General features: G+C 47.7%; 1 protein-coding gene across 3 annotated transcripts in view; it reads left to right on the forward strand.

Annotated features, from left to right (window-relative positions):
* The window catches only part of PRKCB (protein kinase C beta), a 328830-nt gene that overhangs the window by 158842 nt on the left and 147490 nt on the right, over positions 1-22498 (forward strand). For all 3 annotated transcript variants that reach the window (XM_003795734.2, XM_003795735.3, XM_023516740.1), the window contains exons 4-5: positions 7187-7298; positions 8482-8610. In XM_003795734.2, coding sequence (XP_003795782.1) covers positions 7187-7298; positions 8482-8610 — 241 coding nt within the window. The remainder of the gene's footprint in view (positions 1-7186; positions 7299-8481; positions 8611-22498) is intronic.

Raw genomic sequence — 22498 nt, forward strand, 5'->3', positions numbered from 1 at the left:
CTGAGGATGACGGAAGGCAAGCAGGTGCCACTAGGGGGCTCCTACCCAGCTGGCCACATCTCTGGGGTCTGACAAGCTTGGATTCTGGTGCAGGCTTTCTCACTTACTTGCTTTGTGACCTTGGACAGGTTCCTTTTCTAAGCTCCAGTTTGCTCATCTGAAATGCCAAGATAGCCATCTCTCCTCCCTCATCAGGGTATTATGAGAATTTAATGACATGATCCAGAACGCGTTGCACCGTGCAGAGTAGTGTGTGCTCTGTTCACAGCGGTAGTAAAAGTCACAGTTGCTGATTATTTGGTTGTTATTCAGCAATCTCTTGAATTGGGACCAGAAGTGAAAGGAAACTTGGAAATCCAAGCTTGCCCAGTACTAAGCAGATGGAGAGAGAACCTCCACAACATGAAATAGCGGGAAGAGGGATCTTGCCAGGATCACGTGGAAACCACAGGGACACTGCACATCAGGGCTGAGGCTGGGGTAGGACACAATAGTTTAGGCCTGTGTCTGAGAGCATGTGAGCAGAAGAATTCATTTGGGAATTTAGGGGATGTGTTCACACGTGGTTGGATCTCAGCTAAAGGACCACTTGGGAAGAGGATAGGGAGTCTGGCAGAGGTCACAATCCCCAGTTCTTACAGGGAGCAGCAGGCAGGAGGAGGAAGAGAGTGAAGCAGGCCTAATGGAAGGTAGTCAGGGATGGTGGGGGCCGCAGAAGGCTGCAAAGTTCATCCCTCATCTAATGGGGGCAACTGCTGCCCAGCCTATGAAATATGTGTCCAGTGTTGTCACAACTTGCGATTTCTTTAAAAAGGAGAGAGAAATTTACATTTTATCTGCATTTCATGGCTTTTTCTTTCTTTTCTGAGACAGAGTCTCACTCTGTCACTCTGGGTAAAGTGCCTTGATGTCATAGCTCAAAGCAACCTCAAATTGTTGGGCTCAGGCAATCCTTCTGCCTCAGCCTCCCAAGTAGCTAGGACTATAGGTGCCCACCACTACACCGGGCTATTTTTTTCTATTTTTAGTAGAGACAGGATCTTGTTCTTGCTCAGGCTGATCTCAGACTCCTAAGCTTAAGAGATCTGCCAGCTTCCACCTCCCAGAGAGCTAGGATTACGGGCGTAATCACTGTGCCGGGCTCCATGACTTCTAACAGAGTCAGCTAATTCAGATTTTTAGAAAGCACCATATGGGCCAACTGTAGCTTTAAGGCTTGATATGGCCGTGGGCTCCAGCTCATGACCTCTAGGCATGAAGGACCCAGGCTGGGCATGAATAAAGACCCAGACGGGGGATGGCACAGCCTAGAGGGGTCAGCCAGTGTGGCCTGTGGTGGAGGGATTTTGACTGTAAGATGAGACTAGGGAAGAATTGGAGCAAAGGTGCCTTTGAAGGGGATCAAAAGCCACACCAGGGGAGAGTGATGACTCCAGTGCTATGAGGACTCTCAGGCTCATCCCAGGGCTGTCAGCAGCCACAGCCCCATGGACCAGGAAGGGAACAGATTTTGGTTAAAGGCAGGACCGACATTTAACCTGCATGGACTGGCTTTTCTGTACCAGTTGTAAAAACATTGAAATACTTTTAAGCCAGTTGGTAAATAGCCACTGGGCTCTCGGAGCTGCCTCCTGCCACCTTCCACTCACCCACTCCTGCCTCCGCCAGCTCCTCCCCACCCTTGCTCTCCATGGCCATAAAGAGTTAATTCTCAGCACAGCCCTGCAGTCCTGAGCCAAAAGCCATTATAATATTTAACTCCCACCCCTGCTTGAACGTGCCTACCTGGATTGGCTGAAGCACCAAGGAGAACATTTAGAGGACATAGGGAGGCAGATGGAGCTGGAGGAGATGGAACCGGAACCAGGAGCTCCATCCCCAGGGTCAGGTGACCGTTGTCTTTGTTTCTCTCTGCCTCTGACAACCCACTGTAAAAACCAGCACCTCCCTTCGCTGACAATAACATGGGTGGACCTGGAGGATTTTATTTTAAGTGAAATAAGCCAGGTCCAAAAGGCAGATACTTCACGAAAGCCCTTACATGTGGAATCTAATGAAGTTGCTCTCATAGAAATAGTGGAATGATGGTTGTCATCAGAGGCTGGACAGGTGGGAAGGGAGGGAATGGAAAGTTGGGATCAAAGGATACAAAGTTTTAGATGGACAGGAGAGCAAGGGGACTTTAGTCCATAATAATGTATATTTCCAAATAACTACGACAGTAAATTTCAAATGTCCTACCATAAAAAATGATAGGTAAGCAGGTGACAGGTATGTTAATTAGCTTGACTTAATCATACCACATTATATACATATATCAAAGCATCACATTGTATCCGATAAATATATACAATTATGATTTGTCAGTTGAAAGAAACCCACCACTTCAGCCCTGGAGCTGCACGTCTGCTGGCCTCAGGACCGACTGCCTGTGTCCCAGCTGCTCATCATACATGACATTTGAGCCAAGCATCCACTTCTGCTCCAGCCAGCTGCATCCAGGAAACATGGGTGTCTCAAAGTGAGGGCACCGTGCCTGGGAGCTGCCCATTTAAAGAGGTGGCACTGGGCTTGAGCAGACATGGCTAGGTACCCTGAAAGATTCTCCTTGGGGATTGTGGAATCACAAGGACCCCAGGTGTGGGAATGTGGCTTTATTCTAAGCTGTCCCAGATGGCAGGAGGGATGAGGGCAGAATCAATTGGGGAATGACTGACCTGGTTTGTCTGGATGGTCTGAGGGACAGGGATAGTGGTGGGTGTGATCCCTCAGAGTCTGAGGCAGCTGCATAAGATTGGCAGAGTCTCCAACAACCTCTACATAAACCGTAAGGCAACTTTTCTGTGCTACTTGCCTACTTGGCCCTCCTGTCTCCTGCCTGGCTCTGATCCACCTGGCATAGCTCTAAGTCATTTCCCTAAAACAGCACGTGCATGGCATGGGGGTTCTAAGTGGCCAACAGTGATGACTGCAGCTCTGCAGCTGCCACCACAAGTTATTGACTTCTTACCATGTACCAAATAGTGCAAAAGTCTGTGCTTGCCCCCCTTGGTCTCTCAGTTTCCTCATCTGCAAAACGGGGGCCACAAATGGCACATACTTTATAGAGCTATTATGAGGATTAAATGAATTAATGCCTGATAAGTCCCTTAAAATCATTCCCAGCATGAGTATTCAATAAGTGCTAACTCTTATTAAATGTTTTACTAAGCACTTGTATATGCCAAGTGCCATATACATTCTGGGGATGTAGTAGTGAGCAAAGTTTTCTCAAGTTGCTTGCAGTGAAGTGTCAGAGAGATGCAATTAAACATGCACTTACGATGCAGTGGTTTAAATGCCATGGAGGGGGGATTTGGGAGGGCAAGACCTTTGTTTATTTCTTTTTTTGTTTCTCTCTGTGATTAGAAAGTAAGTTCCATGAGAAGCAGGCATTCTGTCTCCTTTGTTCCCAGCGCTATCCTCAATGCCTGGGAAGAACCTGGTTCTTAGTGAACATTCGTCAGGTGAATAAATGAATGAATGAATGAAGTGCCATTTTGGCTGCAGCTGAAAAATGCACTGTGAATAGAGTTGGGAGTGAAGAGAGAAAAGATAGTTACTTGGTGTGGACGGGACAGGTGGCTGCCGGAGCCCTTCTGCATGCTGAGAGCACTGCAGGGTTCTCCTGGCCTGAGCAGAACACCCCTTGTCTCTCAAAACTTGGCCGTCTCTGCAGACAGCTGGGTGGCCTTAGTGAAGTTACTCTCAGCTTGGCTGTCTCTGCAGACAGCTGGGTGGCCTTGGTGAAGTTACTCTCTCATAAATGTCTGTTTCATGATTTATGGGAACAAATAACACCTTCGCATGGCTTATCGTGAGGCCTGGAGTGTATGTGTGAGACCTCCAGCATCCACTTGCCACTCTCAGTAGATGGAGTTTCTTTGCCCCTCCCATTCTTTGTGCCACTTGCTATCTACTATTGTTAAAGTGATATGTAGAGTTGGAGAAGGTTCTGGATCATATTTGGTAAGTTATGCTTGAATCCTTCTTGAGATCTCCCAAAGAAATATATATCCAAGAAGAAGAATGCAGAACTAACAGAGATGAATTATCATTAGTTGGGATTTTGCCCTATGTCTTAAAGTAGAGCTTATAAGGCCTTTGGGAACTTCTTTCTTCTATACTGGGTAGGTCTAAGGAAATTGGAATGCCAACTCAAATGTAAGTCTCCGATTCGATAAAGTCAACACACAGGGAACCCAAAAGAGGCCACAAGAACCAAGAGAAGAGAAACAATTTGCCCCAGGACTTGGAGAGGAGCTAGCCCAGGACACTCATACCAGCCATCTTAGCCATCTTAGGATAAGATCATGAGACTGGCACCCAGCAGCCTTCTTGGTGAAGGGAAGGATGTGAGAGATGAGAAAGATGGAGACCTCACTTTTAATCCCAGTGCAAGCTCCACCCACTGGGATGATTGGACCCCACCCATTGGACTCTCAAGGGGCACAAGGGGGAAGTGCTCAGTGACAGAGCAGGGGGCGTCTTTCTAGGAACCTGATGTGTTCGCTTAGTCTCTTTGCTCAGGGATGGAGACATGACTGGTTCAGCCGACAGTCGAGAGCCCTTAGTTTTGTGTTTTGTGATCTCTAAGCCCTACTGTTGTTACTAAGGTAGCACCTCAATCCTTGAACAGGACAGGTGGCTGCCGGGGCCCTTCTGCATGCTGAGAGCACTGCAAGGTTCTGCTGGCCTGAGCAGAACACCCCTCGTCTCTCAAAACTTGGCGGTCCGGAACTATACGAAGGCCAGTACTTTGCCCGCCTGACTGCAGAGGGTGGGAAAGTCATCTAAGAAGCTTCATAGCTTCTGAAGAAGATACAAGGCAGTCAAAGCCTGCAGTGACTGGAGATTTTGTAGGTCAGGCTTAATTGGTTTTGCTTTTCATGCAGTTAAATATACTTTTAAAAATATAGAGTAAAATTTATCCCAGTTGATGCATAGACCATTTCAGTCACCCCTCCCCAAAAGGTCCTGCATTCTACACCTTTATAGTTAATTCCCTTTCCTCCTCTAACCCCTTTTAGCCGCGGATCTGTTCTCTGTCCTCGTAGTTTTGCCTTTTCCAGAACGTCACGTAAATGGAATCTGACAGCATGCAGCTCTCTGTGTTTGCTGCCTTCCCCCCCGCACAGGGCTCTCCAGGCCCACGCGTGCTGTGGCGTGGATCAGAGGTTCATTACTTCTTACTGCCGAGAAGCATTCCATCGGGTGGATGTCTCACACTTCATCTGTTCACACGTTGAACAATATTTGGGCTGCCTCCAGTTTGGGGCTATTTTAAGTAAAGTGGCTATAAACCTTCAAGTACAGGTTTCATGGATGTGTTTTCATTTCATCCAGAAGAAGGATTTCCTGGGAGAGTTCCAGTTGTGTTCTCGCCTTCATAACCCTTGGTATCACCCAGTTTAATTCTCTGAAATTTTAGCAGTTCTAGTAGGTTTAAGATCATTTTTAAATTTTAAAAAGAACAGTTTTCTTAGGGGAAACACTCATTACTTTAATAGCATGTAAAATAATGTCTTCTTACTGTGCCTGTTTATCTGCTTACATTTTCATTCATTTTCTGTCTCTGTTACTAGAATATATGATTAAAGGAGGCACCTGCACCTGCATCAGCAAATACATGTGAATGGATGAAGGCATGAGGCAGAAGCGGGTAGCATATAGCAAAGGCTGGGTGCAGGGCTGGTGAACCTGTGGCCTGAAGGGCCCCATCCCTGCCTAGGATGTCAGGTCGGCCCTGGGTTAGAATCTACAGCCTATGGTATTAGCTTTGGCAGTGTACAAGGTAACAGAGAAAGCAACTTTGGGGCTGGGGTGGGAAATAGAAGAGCCGTGAGGCAAGAGTATATCTTAAAGACAAAATAGAACTTACAGTCCACAGGTCACAGGGCGTGGCGTGTCTGGGAGTATGAATGAGATCTGTGTTCTGGGCACCACGCTGGCAAAGTAGTAATGATAGTCATGCAAAAGCTTGTACTGCTTCCCATGTGCCAGGCAAGCCAAGATCTCTACACAGGTTAATTCACTCATTCTTCCCAACAGTCCTATAAGGTGAGCTCTCATCACCTGCAGTTTACAGATAAGGGAATGAAAGTGCCCCCAAAGATCAAATGACTTGCCCAAACCTGCCCAGCTAAGAAGAGCTTGGACAGTTTGTGTACCCAGGTCTGTGCCTTTAACCTGTACAGCCAGGTTTGGTAGGGCATTTGTCAGTCAGGGAACCCTGCATGCTGCTATAAGAAGTAGCCCCCAAATAGAGTAACAGATAAGACAGAAATTGGATTCCACCCCCCCCCCCCGTGTCAGCTCAAGGACAAAGTCCAGAGCTGATTGGGTTGCTTTTCCTTTCAATATACGGCACAGAGTTTGGGTCCCAGGTGGTCACTTCCAGTTCTCACTGTCTTCCAGCCTGGGGGACAGGGGAGAGGGGCCAGGGAGGCTCGTGCATGTTTCTTGTGAGGGGATGATCCTGGAGCAAATGATCCCATCAGTGGGCACTCAGCCCCGTAGCTGCACCAAGCTGCAAGGGAGGCTGGAAAGTGTGCTCTTTGTTTGGGTGGCCATACTCTCTCCTAAAACTCAAGGGTTCTGGTATTAAAGGGAAGAATGGACATTGGTAGAATGTTAAGACTCAGCCACAACTTGCCGACTATTCGCTGGGTTTTGAACTTTATTCTGTAGGTGATGAGGAACTGGCAAATGGCCTCTAAACAGGGATGTTTCATGCCTAGACTTGGCTGTTTGATGCTCCAGAAGCTTGCTTGGTAAATAAGGGGGTGGGAGAGAAAGAGAAGCAAGGAGGCTGGTTTCACTGATGTGGCTCTAGGCTCTGCTATCTCTGGAGTCCTTGCTGCAGGCAGGAGCCAGTAGGTTGGTTCTCAGGTGGGTCCAGATGGAGGATGTGCAGGTGGGAAGAATGTGTGCTGGGGCTGAAATGGGAACCATCAGCTGTCTTCATCATTCATTTCTTCAATGACTATTCTTCCAGCACTGTGTCTGGACATAGGACTCCAGTGAGGGTCCCAACAGGTGTGGTGAACTCATACTCAGCAGGTGTGAGTTTCTGATGACTTAGCACAGTGTGGCCCCTTAGCGTGCTGCACTGACACTGGCCTCTTGTTTTTTTTCTTGGTTTTAGGACCCCCGGAGCAAACATAAGTTTAAGATCCACACATACTCCAGCCCCACGTTTTGTGACCACTGTGGTTCACTGCTGTATGGACTCATCCACCAGGGGATGAAATGTGACAGTAAGTACTTTTTCTCTCTAGCGGCCTCTGCTGGTGGCAGGAAGGCTTCTTCTTCATGGTTTGGGGTCCAAGCCCGCAGCACCTTCTCCTGGGTGTGGGGATGGTGGTGTAGCAGTTATCTATTGCTATGTAACAATCCTCTCACTTCAAAATGTAGTGGGTTAAAACAGTGACCTTGTATTTAGCTCACAACTCTCTGCAAGGCAGTCCTTTGAGACTGGGCTTAGCTGATGTGGGACCCCAATGTGGGGACAATCCCTCAAAGATGGGTAGAGGGAATTTGGCTGGTGCTCAGGTCCCAGGGGGCTTCCTCTTCCTCTCCCCACAACTCATTTCCAGGTCTTGCCATCTGTGGGAGCATGTATTTATCATGTAACATGTGCGTGACATCCATGGGCCAGATCAGTTTAGGGATTTTCATTTCCCTTACCCTGGGTCTAAATGTTTTCCTTGTAATTAGTTGTGGTGAGCACTGCAGTCAGCTTAGATCCCTGCTGCTGTGAATTCACAGTAGTGCCCACTTCTGGGGAATTGGTCACTCACTGCCCCTCAGGGGGTGGTGATTCATGGCCAACCATTGGCTGCTTTGGGTGTACAGAGGCCTAGCCCTCTTGGCTCAGTGTGGGATGACCCTGAAGAGTCATCTTGGCTTCAGGGGCATCCATGTGACAGGCCAGCTCCTGCTCCCAGAGCACTCCCCAAAACCTTATGCAAAGCTCCCCATCTCAGCCTCTTTCTATTTAAAAGCTAGAAGATGTCACATACAAATTAAGATCCCTGCTTATCTTGAGGAACGGGAAACCTTGACCCCTCAGAGTGGACATTCCCACATAGCTGCATTCAAGTGGGGGCCACTGTGTTCCCCCTTTTGGCAAAGTCCCCCTACCCTGCCACTTCCCTCACCAGTGTGACCAGCCAGCCTGTGGGCATTGAAGCTGATGACTCTGGCTCTACAGCCTTTGGGGGTGCAGAGGGTGCCTGCTTTAGTTCGTACCCTTGGCCTTCTTGGCCTTCAGTGGGGTTCAATTCAGATAGGTTCAGTTTCAGAGTTGGACAAGCCCTTCTGGTGAGATCCAGCAGGGCAAGTTGGTCTTAGCTGCCTTGGAGATGGGGATGGGAGGGGTGGAGCAGACGTCTGTGGCCCAGGCCTCCACTGTCCTGAGCTGTGCTCTCTGTCCTACAGCCTGCATGATGAACGTCCACAAGCGCTGTGTGATGAACGTCCCCAGCCTCTGTGGCACAGACCACACGGAGCGCCGTGGCCGCATCTACATCCAGGCCCACATCGACAGGGAGGTCCTCATCGTCGTTGGTAGGTGGCCCCCGGGCTCCTGTCCTGAGGCCTGTGTGCTGAGGAGGGGAGGCCAGTGGACAGATGGGGGACTACAGGGGTCCCCCGTGACCACCAAGGCAGCAGCTTCTTAGACACTGAGCACCTTCAGAGCTACAGCAAGGGGGTGTCTCCGTCTTCTTCTCTCCCCGTCCCTTTCCCGCTCTTTCTCTCGGTGTCTATTGGGGTGTGCAGTTCCATTGCCTTTATTCAGGTAGCAGAAGAGGGAAGCTTGTTCTTCCCCAGACTTTTCTAGTGGTAAAAACAGAGTCTTGCTGATAAATAACCAAATCTGGGAGAACATTACAGCTTGAAGAGGAGGAGGATGGGGTGTGCCTTCCAGGGAGTGCCCCTAGGCTTTCTACGTATTTGAAATGTTTTTTAATCAGATGGTGGCTGCACTGGTTCCTATTATAGTATTCTCTATGCTTTTCGCATGTCTAAACTGTTTCATAATAATGAGAAAGAGGGCTATTACGGGCTGCTGGAGAGATGCAGTGAGGTGAAGGAAGAGAGGAGCGTGGTGTCTATCAGACACAGGAAACTCAGGCATAATAGGAATTCAGCAGCACGGGCCTGGGGAGTAATATTCAACCATAAGCCATGGTAAAACCATGCCCAAGTTGGCCAGGAATGGACCTAAAACTTTGAAAGAATTCTCTCTCAAAGGCTTCTGACAAACAGCTGTAGATTTTATATAACCAGTTACCATAAACAAAGTTTTATGAGTTGGTAATTTAGAAGTCTCATGGAAGAGATTGATTTTACCTGTATCAGTCTGTTTCTGAGACCTCAGAATGGTTGAGTATCTCTGATGCACTGAGCCCTGGGTCAGGAGGGTCTTCACCTAAACCATACAAACCAGAGGGTGTCCCAGCTTTTTTTTTTTTTTTTCTTCTCCTGCACATTGGAAGAATAAGAGTTGTCTTGGGACACGCATTAAATACACAAACACTCACAAAAGCAGATGAACAAAAGATCTGTGTGTACTTTTCGTGATACTGGACACAGATAAGTGAAACAGTCTTCACATAATCAGCATGTGGCTTTCCAGCCACAGGTAAACATGGAAAGATATTTATCCCTGAAAATGTAATTCTTCTTTTAAACTGAGGTTTGTGACCCCAGCAAGCATTTAGAAAAATATGCATTCCATTGCATTATGTTTCCTCAGAGCAACTGCTTCTCAGTGGGACACTTGGGGTACCCCTCAGAGAATTCTATAGTCACAGGTTCCAGAGAAACTTTTCTTCCCCGGGGCAGGCGAAGCTTCCAGGCAGTTGAGAGGCAAAAACGACACTCTGCTGCCATCTAGCGTCACTTTCTAGGAACTACACCAGCTCGAAAAATGCCACTATGGGCAGTGGGCATTTAAGGACCCCATGGGATGCCCTGGGTCCAAATCTTACCTGTTTTCTCTTTCAGTCCTCACAACCGCATCACAAAATACCATTATCCTTGCATAATAATGAAACAATAGCTAACATTTATTGAGGCTTTTTAATGTGTCAATCACCCTGCAAAGCACTTTCAGGCGGTGTCTTATTTAAATTTTTTCAGCTTCTCGTATGAGGTGAGTCATTATCATTCTATCGACTAGGAAATACACCTCCTCACCTAGGCCTGTTTGACTCGTATGTACTATGGGCGAGGCTACTTTTTAGTTTAGTTTAGTTTTCTCTCCCCATCTTCTTTATCCCCTGGGTACCTCTTTTGGGCCTTCCTTGAGGAATCTTTGTTCTGATGTGGTACCATACAAAGTCCCTTCAAGTCCAAGGTCAAAGCTTCCCTCTTAATCATAGATATTCTCTGGCCTTTAAGAGTCTTTTTTTTGGCCAGGGCCAGGTTTGAACGCACCACCTCCGGTATATGGGGCCAGCGCCCTACTCCTTGGGGCACAGGTGCCGCCCACTTTAAGAGTCTTGATCACAAGCTAGTCACCCCTAGGACACAGCTATGAATAGGAGGTACATTCATTTGCTAGGACTACTATACAAAAGCACCACAAACTGAGTGGCCTAAAACAGCACACATTTATTTTCTTAGTGTCCTGGAGGCTAGCAGTCTGAAATCACAGTCACTTCCTTCCAGAGGGCTCTGAGAGAGTCTGTCCCCGGCTTCTCTCCTGCTTTCTGGAGGTTGCTGGTGATCACTGGCTTTATGTGGCTTGGAGATGCACCCATCATTCCAGGCGTTCCTCACTATGTGTCTCCGTGTCCAAATTTCCTCTTCTTATTAGGACACCAGTCACTGGATTAGACCCCCTGTGTATGACCTCATCTTAACTTGATTACATCTGCAAAAACTGTCCCCAAATAAGGTCACATTCACAGGTGTGGGGGTAGGACTTGAACATATCATTCTGGGGGACACAATTCAACCTGTAGCAGAAAGTGGGTAATGGAGGAAAATTGAGACTCCCTTAAAGTTAGGGGCAGAATATCTGCACACTTTGGGCTCTGATAGCATTAATTAAATAGCTACCAGCATTTTAATCGTGCTTTGTGCTTTTCCAAGTGCTCTGATGTTGAGTCATTCCATGGAGGTGGTAGTGTTGGCATCATAGAGACGGGGACAGTGAGACTCAGCTGAGCACGCTGACCAAAGCCACCTACAGAGCAGCAGTAAGCACTTGAGCTCCAACTCCATGTCAGGGTGCCCTGACGCTGCCCCACCACCATGCTGGGCACAGTCTGCACTCAGATGGGCTGTTGATTGATTAACGATAGAAGAGCCTGATGCTCTGGCTGCCTTCTCAAAAAGTAGGGCCAGGAGAGAGATTTTTGCTCGAGTGATTTATTAGGCTGCTCACAGGGAAAAGAGGAGAGAAGGGAGCAGGATAGGGTAGGGGAATAGCTGTGTGTGGTCTCCACAGAAGAGCTCTTCAGCATGGCCCCTGAAGGACCCCTGGGCCTTGTATTGCAGCAGAGTCAGTTTCAGCTTGAAACAAGGGGGCTGCGCTGTCACACTCTAGGTCCGTCAGTGCTACAGGTTGACTTACGTCTCCCCAAAATGTATATATTGAAGCCCTAACTCCTAATGTGGTATTTGGAAACAGGGACTTTGGGAAGTAATTAGGGTTAGGGAAGGTCCTGAGGTTGGGGCCTTACCATGAGATTAACGTTGTATAAGAGGAGGAAGAGAGAGATCCCTCTCTGTCTACCGTGTGAGGGCACAGCAAGAAGGCAGACACCTGCAAGCCAGGAAGCAGGTCCTTACTGGGAACTGAGGCTTCCAGCATTTTGATCTTGGACTTCCCAGCCTCTAGAACTATGAAAAAGTAATGTCTGTTGTTTGTAACACCAGTTACCTGAGATGACTGATGATGCTGCTGGCAATGGAGGTGGAAAGGTAGAGTGACCTCCCAGGCATGGAGGCTTTTGTGCAGCTGAGGGCAATTATCTGGACACAGGGCAACTGTGAGCCTCACACAGACAACACTCACAGCAGCACGGAGCAGGTACAATGGCCAGCATGGAGGAGCTAGCCAGGGTCCAACAGCATCCAGGATGCCTGGGTCTCCCTTGGTCCCCCCAGCATCTTCTGGTTTCATTGTTGGGACTCCAGGCCCCCGTCCTTAGTCTTGACCAGACAGATCAGACAGAGGAGAACACTGAAGGTTTCCTGGGGCTCTTCCCAGTTGTCCCAAACCAGAAGTGGCCTTGTAGTGTTTGTTGAATCGCCCCACCTCAACCAGAGCCAAGAAGCACGTGTGGTGTCAGGGCTGCCCTGTCACTACCAGCCCAGGACACTGCCATTTGCCTTGAATACCACATGCTCTTTGGAAATCTCAGCATCTCCAGAGGTGGAGGGTTTTCTATGTCCTTTGGCTACTGAAATCTAGGTTGTATATCTGCTGTTCGGGTCCTGGCAGGCCAAGTTCAGAATAAATCGAATCAGTTCTCCTTCCTTTAAAAACTTGCCAATGCTTTCTCACTGTCTTTAGAACAGACTCACCCTGGCTAGGTAGTCTCTTGTTTCTTCTCTCTCTCTTCCCCTTTCTCTAACCCCTTCCCTCTCCTGACAGCCACGTGCTACAGGGCATCTGTGTTACTGTTCCTTCTGTTTGGAATGTTTGCCTTTCCTTCTTCTAGCCCTCAACTCTTGCCCTTGATCTCAGCTCATTTTCACCGTCAGGGGAGCTCCTACTGACCTCCCCCTGTCGTCAGCACTCGTGGGCCCCTGACCCTGCATTTGTGTCAGTTGTGGCTTTATGATGGGTTTGATCAGCATCTGCATCTTTCCCCCCAAGGCATGAGCTCCATGAGGGCAGGACCAAGTCTGCTTTGGTTCCCCACTCTGTCCCCAGCATCTAGTGGGGCAGGTGTCACTAAGTATTTGTAGGATGTGTATATGAATGAGAAAGCCCTGGAGGATCCTAATAGGTAAAAGGCCTTCACAGATGGCCCCCAGATTAGTGTCCTCTGAAGTCAGATTGGCAAATACTCTACTTTACAGTATTCTTCTTACAGGAAGCAGCACATGCAGAAAATCTTCAGTACCAAGTCCAAGGGCAATAGCTTTCCTGGGGCAGGGACCTACCCTTTGGAGGTATGAAGACTTGTGTTCCCTGAGCAATATAGAAATGCTATAGAGCAGTGGGGCTTGTAGAATTTTCTACACAGAAACTGTGTCGACATCTTGATGCCATCAGAATCCTGAGAGCAGATGGCGCAGCGTCTAGATCAGAGCTGTAACGTGCCCCCAAAGTCTATGAAGCCCGTGTCTCTGCACATGTAACAATATCTTACCTAATCCCTGTTTAGTTCCAAAGCATAACTTATCAATGTAAATAATAATATCCCATTATTTACATTCCTAACTACCTTACAGTTATTTCCAAATGCTTAGCCATGTCCATCTGTGGGCCCGTGATTATATCTCCCAAAAGTTCAGGCTGCTCTTTAAAAAAAGCAGAATGAGCATTTTTTTTTTTTTTTGTAATGTTTCCCTTTGGGATTCACACTCTGTGCTCTTACCATTCTGTTGTGCTGCACGGAACCTTCCTAGGCTGAAGCATCTCCCATGCAGACTTAGGTACTTCCAAGATCTGACATTCACGTATTAAAAGAAAAAGAGCATCAAACAGACAAAAATCCTGGATAGGCCGTTGGGGAAAGATGAGGGTCACATCTCCCTAGATAGCAGATTCCAGCAGAGGTTTTGCTCAAGAAAAAGGAAACTGGTGCTGAAAGCTCATGGAAGACCCTTTCATTAAAGAACGGTTGCAGGACAGAGGTGCTGCCGGGCATGACGAGGTGCTAACAAGGCGTAGGAGCCGAAGGCAGCTCGTGAGGGGCCTTCACTGGACACTCCACCTGGGTGTCCTCCTCCTGAAGCCAACATAGTGGCCTGAGACCAGAGGGGCGGAGGGCAGCCGGGGTGCCCCGCAGTGGGCTCTGTCCCTGAGCACTAAGGTGGGAGGGGGGCTAGTTTGGAATGACTGGGTGTTTGCAGTGTGAGAAAGGGGGCATGTTTTACGTAGGAATGAGAGATGGGCTCTCTAAGTATTCATTCATCCACTCCCTCGTTCATTCATTCATTCAGGAAAGGCCTGAGTACCAGGTTGGATCCCCCGAAGAATGAAATCTAGTTTCTGTCCTCAAGGAGCTCACAGCCCCATTGGGAGAGACAGACACAAGTTACAGTAGCACCTCTGTAAGTTGACCACCCGAGGGGCTGTCAAACTGGTCAACATACAGAGGTGGTCGACGAAGGGAACCGGGGCTGCTGTACTGATACATATGTGTGGTCAATGTAGGGAGGTGGCCAACTGTGGACGCCCTACTATGTATTGTAGTGTGGCAAGTAGTGGGATGGCACCATAGGAGCGCACAGTGGGCAACTGAGGCTTCTAGAAGGAAGCCATGGCTGAGTGGAGTCTGTTTGTTGTGAGGAGTTATTTTAATGGGACGATTTTTGTCAGGGCAAACGAGAGAAATAATAGTCGCTTTGCCCATTGAGCACTTACTACATGCCAGTTGCTTTACGTAGATCAACTCATTAATTTTCACAGCAATCCTCTGTCACAGAGATATGATTATCTGCACTTTGTATGTGAGGAAACTGAGGCATAGCACCAAGTAACTTGCCAAAAGTCACACAAGTAGTGAGTGGTGGGTCTCAGTCCGGAGCCTGGGCAGTCTGGCTCGGTGGTCCACAGTCTTGGCATGGTGCCGCGTTTCAGGCAGGGGGAACAGTGAAGCAGGAGACAAGAGAGGGACTGGGGAGGGGGCATGTTACCTGTTGGGAGTGGCTCCCTTCCCTGGCTTCTGGGACGGAAGCGCCTCTAGAGTTTATTCACATGCTCTCCCCAGTCATTAATTAATTAAACCATGTTAGTTGTTTCTACTGTTTGTCAAACCTGTTCTAAACCCTTTAGATGTAGCAGGGGACAAGACTAGCCTCTTGCCTGGTTGGATGTCACACCTGGGGTCTCGCCTGGGACCCTCGGGATGTTTTCTCTCTTCTTTTCCTTTTATTAGCCATGGAGACTCTCCTGGTCAGGATAAGAGCCACGAAGGGCTGGGGAACCTGCGGCCTTCTGATTTCAAGATTGTTCTTTTTGGAGCACCACAGGAGGCAAGAAAAGCTTCATCAGTTCTTTGCCACACTTTTACTTTATTTTGTTTGAGAAAGAGTCTCACTATGTTGCCCTCGGTAGATTGCTATGTCGTCACAGCTCACAGCAACCTTGAATCTCGGGCTTAAGTCAGGCATCCTCAAACTACGGCCTGTGGGCTACATGTAGCCTGCCTAGGACATTTATCCGACCCGCCGGGTGTTTTTGCCGCCGCTGCCTATCCTGCTTAGCAGCTGACTCATCCTGGGGCCTGTAGTCAACGCCCGGCGGTTTTTGATTGTAGTTGTCATTGTTGTTTGGCAGGCCCAAACTGGATTTGAACCCACCAGCTCTGGTGTATGTGGCTGGTGCCCTAGCCATTGAGCTACAGGCACCTAGCAGTTTGCCAGACTTTTAATTAATAAAATGATTTGTTTTGTAAGGTTAGGATTCAGTCAAAAGGCTGCACTAAAGACCAGGAAGGCTAAAGGTTTCCTTAAGGCCACAGGTTCCGCACCCCTGATTGGGTGTTTGGAACAGAGTTGGAGTGACCTGAAACTTCCTCTGAGCTGTCTCTCTGCTTAAAAGGGAAGTAGAAGAGCAGACAAAATGGGAAATGTAATGGAGAAAAAGTCTAGATAGATTAATATTTCAAAATATCTCCCAGCCATACATCAGTTGTTGGGATATAAAATAATCATAAACTAGACTGCTAGGACCCACTTGGGGGCAGTGTCTGCCTTCTGAGCCATTCCTTCCCAGCTGATCTCTTTGAAGAGATGCCCCAATTTGTAAAGCCATGGATGGCCCTGTCATTGTTCATAGTGGCTGGTGCTGCAGAGAACAGCTGGGTGACTTCCCCAGGCCACACACAGAATAGGGACAAGACCCAGTTCTGCTGGCTGTCTCCTACATCTTACATTTTATAAGAGGTTTATAAGTTGTTTTCCCCAGTGCTTTATTATGAAAAATTTCCAACATACAACAAAGTTGAAGGAATTTTATGGTGAAGACTCGTTTACCCACCACGTAAATTCTACCGTTAACACTGACCACGCCTGGTTAACGACACATCCATCCATCTTGCTATGCATCCATCAATCCATCTGACTTTTCAAAACATTTCAGAGTAAACTGTAGACATCAATTTAATGACCCCTGAGCACTTCGGCATGTGCTTTATCAACCAGAATTCAAAATTTATTTGAACTTCTTTTTAGCTTTTGAGGTAGAAGTTACATGTAATGACATGCACACATCTTAAGTGTAGAATGGTTGAGTTTTGATGAATTCGTATGACTAATGTCACCCTAACCCCTACCAAGTTAATCCTCTTTTTTGATGTCGCTGCTGCCATTGAGAATGTTGCAAAAGCTGTAAAAGACCATCTGCAAAGAAATGCCTGTGCATGGGCGGATGTGCACGTCCCTATACACCCTGTGCATACCCACAAGCTCTGGTAACCGGGGTGTCCATGATACCTACGATCCCTTGGACTTCATTAGTACTTAATAATAGCCACTTCAAAGTTGTTAGACTTGGGGAGGGGGAGGTGAGAAGGAAAGTATGCTGTAAAGTAGATTTGTTGCAAATTCTTTTTTGTATACTCAGTAGGAAGCAAATTCCCTTCAAAAAAAAACCTTTGGCTTGACGTCTGTAGTACAGTGGTTACGACGCCAGCCACATGCACCAAGGCTGGCGGGTTCAAACCCGGCATGGGACAGCTAAACAATAACAACTACAAAAACAAAAAAATAGCCGAGCATTGTGGCAGGTGCTTGTACTCTTTGGGAGGACTGAGGCAAGAGAATCACTTAAGCCCAAGAGTTTGAGGTTGCTGTGAGCTGTGATGCCACGGCACTCTATCCAGGGTGACATAGTGCAACTCTGTGTCAACAAAAAAACAAAAGGACAAACAAACCTTAACGCACCCATGCTATTTTGCTTCTGTTTGGTGGTGTTGTAATGAAAAAGTTGAGTTCAATCATATCTCCATCTATGGAAGTGACCGTCTTCCTCAATGCATTTAAATAGTTGTTCAGATGCATTTAGAAGTCAAGGCAAGGGTCCCCTGCCCACACTTCCTTTGAAGCCCATCACTTGTGAGGTTGTTAGTGGGGGTCCCAGACATGGAATTGGGATATTAGACTTGAGGAGATGTGGGAAGCTGACCTCTTGTTGCTCAATGTTCCTTCTCTTTTTCCCTGATCATTTAAGTCTTGTGAGAATTATCAAGGCTGGGCCAGGGGCTGAGGCTTTTAGGGTGTGCTGGGTGCACAGTGGTTGCTCCTAAATGCCAACCAAACTGCACCAAAGGGGCCTGCGGGACTCTGACTTGTTACTGCTTTTGGGGATAGCAGTCCAGCAATGTCTACTAAAATATATACACACCTGTGCATTTTGGTTCTCTAGTTTCCCATTTGGGGATCTATTTGATTGAAATGAAACAGCAACGTGCAAGGAAGTAAAGTACAGAATAAGTGTGTTTATTAATGTTTGAGATTGCAAAAATTGGAGTCAGCCTAATTAAGCCATACCTGTTTCATGAGCTATTAGGCAGTTGTTGGAAACAGTGCATTGAAATGAGCATGTGGGGCCTATGTAGAGCTAGTCAGGTTCTATTTTATGATAAGGGAACTTGTTGGTTACACACCAGATTCACTTTGTGGAAATTTATCAAGCTGAATAATTCTGATTTGTATACTTTTCGATATATATATATTAAATTTCATATTATACTTTCATTACTTAGAAGTCTAAGTGATAAAAATTCTAAAAGAAAACACCAGTGGTTTAGAGCTGCAGATACTGGCCTGGAGCAGGGTTGGCAAACTATGCCCTGTGTGCCAAGTGTGGCCCAATGCTTGTTTTTATAAAGTTTTATTGGAACAAAGCCACACCCATTAATTTACCTATTGTCTATGGCTGCTTTTGTGTGCAATGGCAGAGCTGTCTGGATACTTGCAACAGAGCCTATGCAGTCTGCAAAGTTTGAAATATTTAGTCTCTGACTCTGACTGAGACAACTTCTGACCTGGGGAACATCTATGGTATATCATTAGGTGAGAGGATTAGGCTGCACAAAAATATATTCAGTATGATCTCATCTTGAAGAAATAAGCAACAGACAACTTTCTATGTGTGAAGTTACGTTTGTATATTTTTATGAGGGCAGGAGGAAAGGTGGGAAGGATACAAACCAGGTTGTAAACTTTATGATGTGGAAGGCTTGGGAAAGGACAGAGGCTGGGGCAGTGAGGGGAGCTGGTCTCATCTTTTTATGTTTTTGTGTTTCTCTGGTTGCAATCAATACACATCACGTTTGTAATTTTTGAAAAATAAAATAAATAACAGAAAAAATCTCTAGGGAAGATGAATTTAAATAAATGATCCCAATAATAGCAGTAAAAATTGAAAGGATAATACCCGTGACAGGTGTTGGTGGCTTTGAGGATTATTGGGTGGTTCTTAGCATGGCAGAGCTGAGCCCAGGCCCTGTCTGGTTATTTTTGAGTTTTTATAGTCATTAGCTTCCGTCTTGTATAACATCCATCTTGTGAGCTGGGCCTGTTCTCTGGGCTTCATGGTTTCTGCTCTTTTTCGCTTTCTTGCAGCTTTGTATCTAAGGTCATCCGCACTGTGCCTTAATATGTTCTGGGAACTACCCCCTTTTCTCTGTGCTTCTCCCAGACCTGAATTAAATTTCTCCCCCCTCCCAACCTCCTCCACCTCCTGGTCTAAATTCTTTGACTCAGAAAGAAACTTCAAACATTCTGGTACCTTTCTATCCTGAACCTTCCTAAACCTCAGAGATTCAGTTAGGAATGTTGGCACTGCAGATGTCACTGCAGGCACTGCTGCTCTGGATATGGTCTGTGAACCAGGTGCGTTGGCGTTACCTGGGAGCTTGTTAGAAATTCTGAATCTCAGGTTCCACTCCAGGCCTGCTCAATTAACATCTGTATTGTAGCAAAATCTCTAGGTGATTGGAATGTACTTTAAAATCTGAGCCAGCCCTGCTGTAGATGATCTTGATGAAACAGGAAGAACGTGTTTGTCCACTAGATGGCAGGCATTGCCCACGATGTGCCCCCGGGGCGCCACAGGTGAACGTGCCTGGGGTGACATGTGCCCTCCGGCCCCACCTTGACTTTCTATTAGTCTTGAAGCTCCTGCGTCAGTGCTGCAGGGTCAGAATGTCTTTCTTTAGTGACCTGAGTCGACCTGCGTGTCCTGGCATGAGCATCCAGCGGCCTGAGCTCCTGGCTTGGGCCATCTGTGTTTGAGGACCCAGAGTCTCTCCCCCTGCTCTGCTCTCGTCTTTTCTCAGCTGGAGGGAGCAGGCAGACCTCCTGGTGACCTTCCCAGTCATTGCCCCCTGGCCTGCTTGTCTCACTGGCTTGCCGGGCGTCTCTACTACTGATAGGCTGGTATATAGGCTGTGATTACAGAAACTAAGCATGGGCTTGGGAGTCAGGCCTGGGTTCAAATCCTGATGCCCCCACTGCTTTGACGGTTATGTTGAAGGGGCCTTCTGTGTGCCAAGCCCCTAAGCTCGTGACCTCTGTGTTCTTTCTAGCAAAGAGAGATGAACGGGGAGCAAATGAAACACTTGCAGAAAAAGATAAAGGCTGTAAAGGAAATAAAAGAAAGCAATGCGATGTGATGTGATGGAGGTAGCCAGCGGCCTGGGTGTGATCAGCTGGGATGGTGGCATTCTGTTGAGACCTGAATGACAAGCAGGAGGGAGCTGGCTTGCTAATAATCCCAAGGAAGAGCCTGCCAGGGAACCTCAGAGGGAACTTCAGAGGCAGAGGCCCCAGGGAGGGCACAGTGGGCTTGTGCATGGCAGGAACCCATAGGAAATGGGTGGGCTAGAGCCCAGGGTTGGGGAGGGGTGGGTGATGCCCAAGGATGACAGGGTGGGCCTGGTAGGCCTTCACTGCCCTGAGCTTCAAATGCGAGGGAATTTTTTCCAAGCCCAGGGGGGATTTAGATCTCAGGAATACCTGAGAAGACCTCAATGCAAGGTCACTCTGTACGTAGGCCCCACAACTACCCTACAAGGGCAGTCATCTCACTTTCCTCATGTTACAGAGGAGGCAACTGAGCCTTAAAGAATCCGAGTGCCGCCCTCTAGTCACCAAGGCGGTGCATGGAGGAGGCTGGATTTGTACCCAGGGTCCAACTGGCGAATTCTAACATGTCAGGGCAGATGTTGGCAAGATGCATTTAGGGCTATGAGATGAATTAGAACATATGAAACCCTCATCATGCCGGGGAAGAGAGGAGGGAGATAGTTTGACGTTGACGATTCCTATGGTATCATCCTTGAAGTGATTTTAGGGTACAGGTTTGAAATAGTCCAGCTTCAAGGTCTTGGAGAAGACGTGTGCCTCTTTTGCTTGTTGCCTCAGTCCTGTTGGGTCAGAATCTTTTCTGTGATGGGAACTTGAAGAAGGGAGAGAGCAGGGGGCTGGGGACATCCCAGGGAGCTGCCTGGAGGAGGTGGCATGGGTTCAAAGTAGAAGGGGAGGGGAAGGGAGGAAGGTCAATGGCTCACACTTGCTGAGCACTCGCCTGTCCTAGGCTCTGTGTTGAGCTCCCTGGGGCAGAAAAGCCTGTGCTAGGCAGGTGTGGTTTGTGGTTCAAGCCCCTGAGCAGCCTCTCAGTTGGGCTGGGGTTGGTTATTCTGCTCCACCACCACCAATAAAAATAAGAACAAAAACACTCACTGGTGGCGATTGCTGGGCACAGGGCTGGGCACTTTCTCAATGATCTCATGGAATCCTGTCTGCGGCTCTATGACATAGCCCCTCCATTTTATAGAGGGAGAAACTGAGACCCAGAGAGATTTAATAACTTGCCCAAAGGCACAGAGCTAGGAAGATGTAGAGCTGGGATTTGAACCTTAGTATTTAGTGCCAGATAATTAGGCTCTTGAAGACTGTCTGTCTTGCCTCTAAGGACGTTGGCGGCTCTGTGCTGGTGTACAATGCAGCAGCAGCTGTCTATCTAAAACCCTTCCCTTGTACCTGGCTTGAAGCTCCTTAGACATCCCCTTAGGTAATCCTCCTGGTAAGTTTTGCTGCTACTGCAGTTCTTCCCATTCTCCTGAAGAGGAAACTGAGGCTGAAGGCCCAGCTGCCTTGTGTTAATGGAGGCCTGGCTTCACAGGGCTCCATTCCCCACCTCCCATGCTTCCTGCTAGATCATTTTGCTTCGGTGGGAGTGAAGCTGGACAGTGAAACTGAAGATGATTCCACTTCCTCAGGTCAGCCTGTCTTTTTTCAGGAAGACAGATTTCATTGGCCAAGACCTTCCCAAAAGGCTGGCTAAATTCTTAGCTTGTGAGAAGTGGACAGATGGAGGCCTTCTCTCTAAACCTCCCTGAGGAAGGGCCAAGGGCTGGGTTACTTGATGCCCATGACCCTTTCTGTTAGGAAGGTAAAGAATACGTGGGCAAAATGAGGGCACTGAGGGTACCCGTCTCCGAAGGCTGTGGAGAGAGTCCCACTGGCAGCGTTTGTGAAAGGTTCAGGACACCGCCTGGAGTATGTGAGGGACACCATATGTAGTTGCTGTCTTTCTGGCCACTGTGGTTTAACCAACCCTTTCTGAGTTTCCTGGGCTGAATTTTGCCTGTTAACCAAATTCAGAGAATCCTATTTAGTGAACTTTCTTTTCTTCCCAAAGTGGCCACTTCAGGATATGGTTTCCTGAGAGAAAAGTGCAGTTTCCTGGAGCCCCTGCCCATAACAGGCCGGCACAGAGAGCTTGGGTCAGAGACGCCTCTGTACCCCCCGTAAATGGTTGCTCTTGTTTATTTCCACATTACTGTTTTTGTCACAGTATATCCTGAAAAATGTGACGACAGCTAAGCCAGATCTTTTATATAGGAGCGGGGCAGGCCGAGTGTGGGCTCATGTAATCTTAGCACTCTGGGAGGCCAGGGCAGGAGGATTGTTTTGAGGTCAGGAGTTCAAGACCAGCCTGGGCAACATAGTAAGATTCTGTCTCTACAGAAAAACTGAAAAAAAAAAAATAAATAACTGGGTATGGTGGTATATTTCTGAGGTCCCAGCTACTTGGGAGAATGAGGCAGGAGGATCGTTAGAGCCCAAGAGTTCAAGGTTGCAGCGAGCTATGATTGCGCCACTGCACCCCAGCCTCAGTAACAGAGCAAGACCCACACCACTCCACCTAAAATGGCCTGATGTGGCATCATGCAATGCTGTATGCAGGAGAGTTTTTCCACTTTAAGACCCTGCTCCAATTCTGTGTTCAGCCAAGATTTATTGCTCAGCT

This window comes from Otolemur garnettii, unplaced genomic scaffold, assembly GCF_000181295.1.
Source record: "Otolemur garnettii isolate 467f Iridium unplaced genomic scaffold, OtoGar3 scaffold00096, whole genome shotgun sequence".
NCBI lineage: Eukaryota > Metazoa > Chordata > Mammalia > Primates > Galagidae > Otolemur > Otolemur garnettii.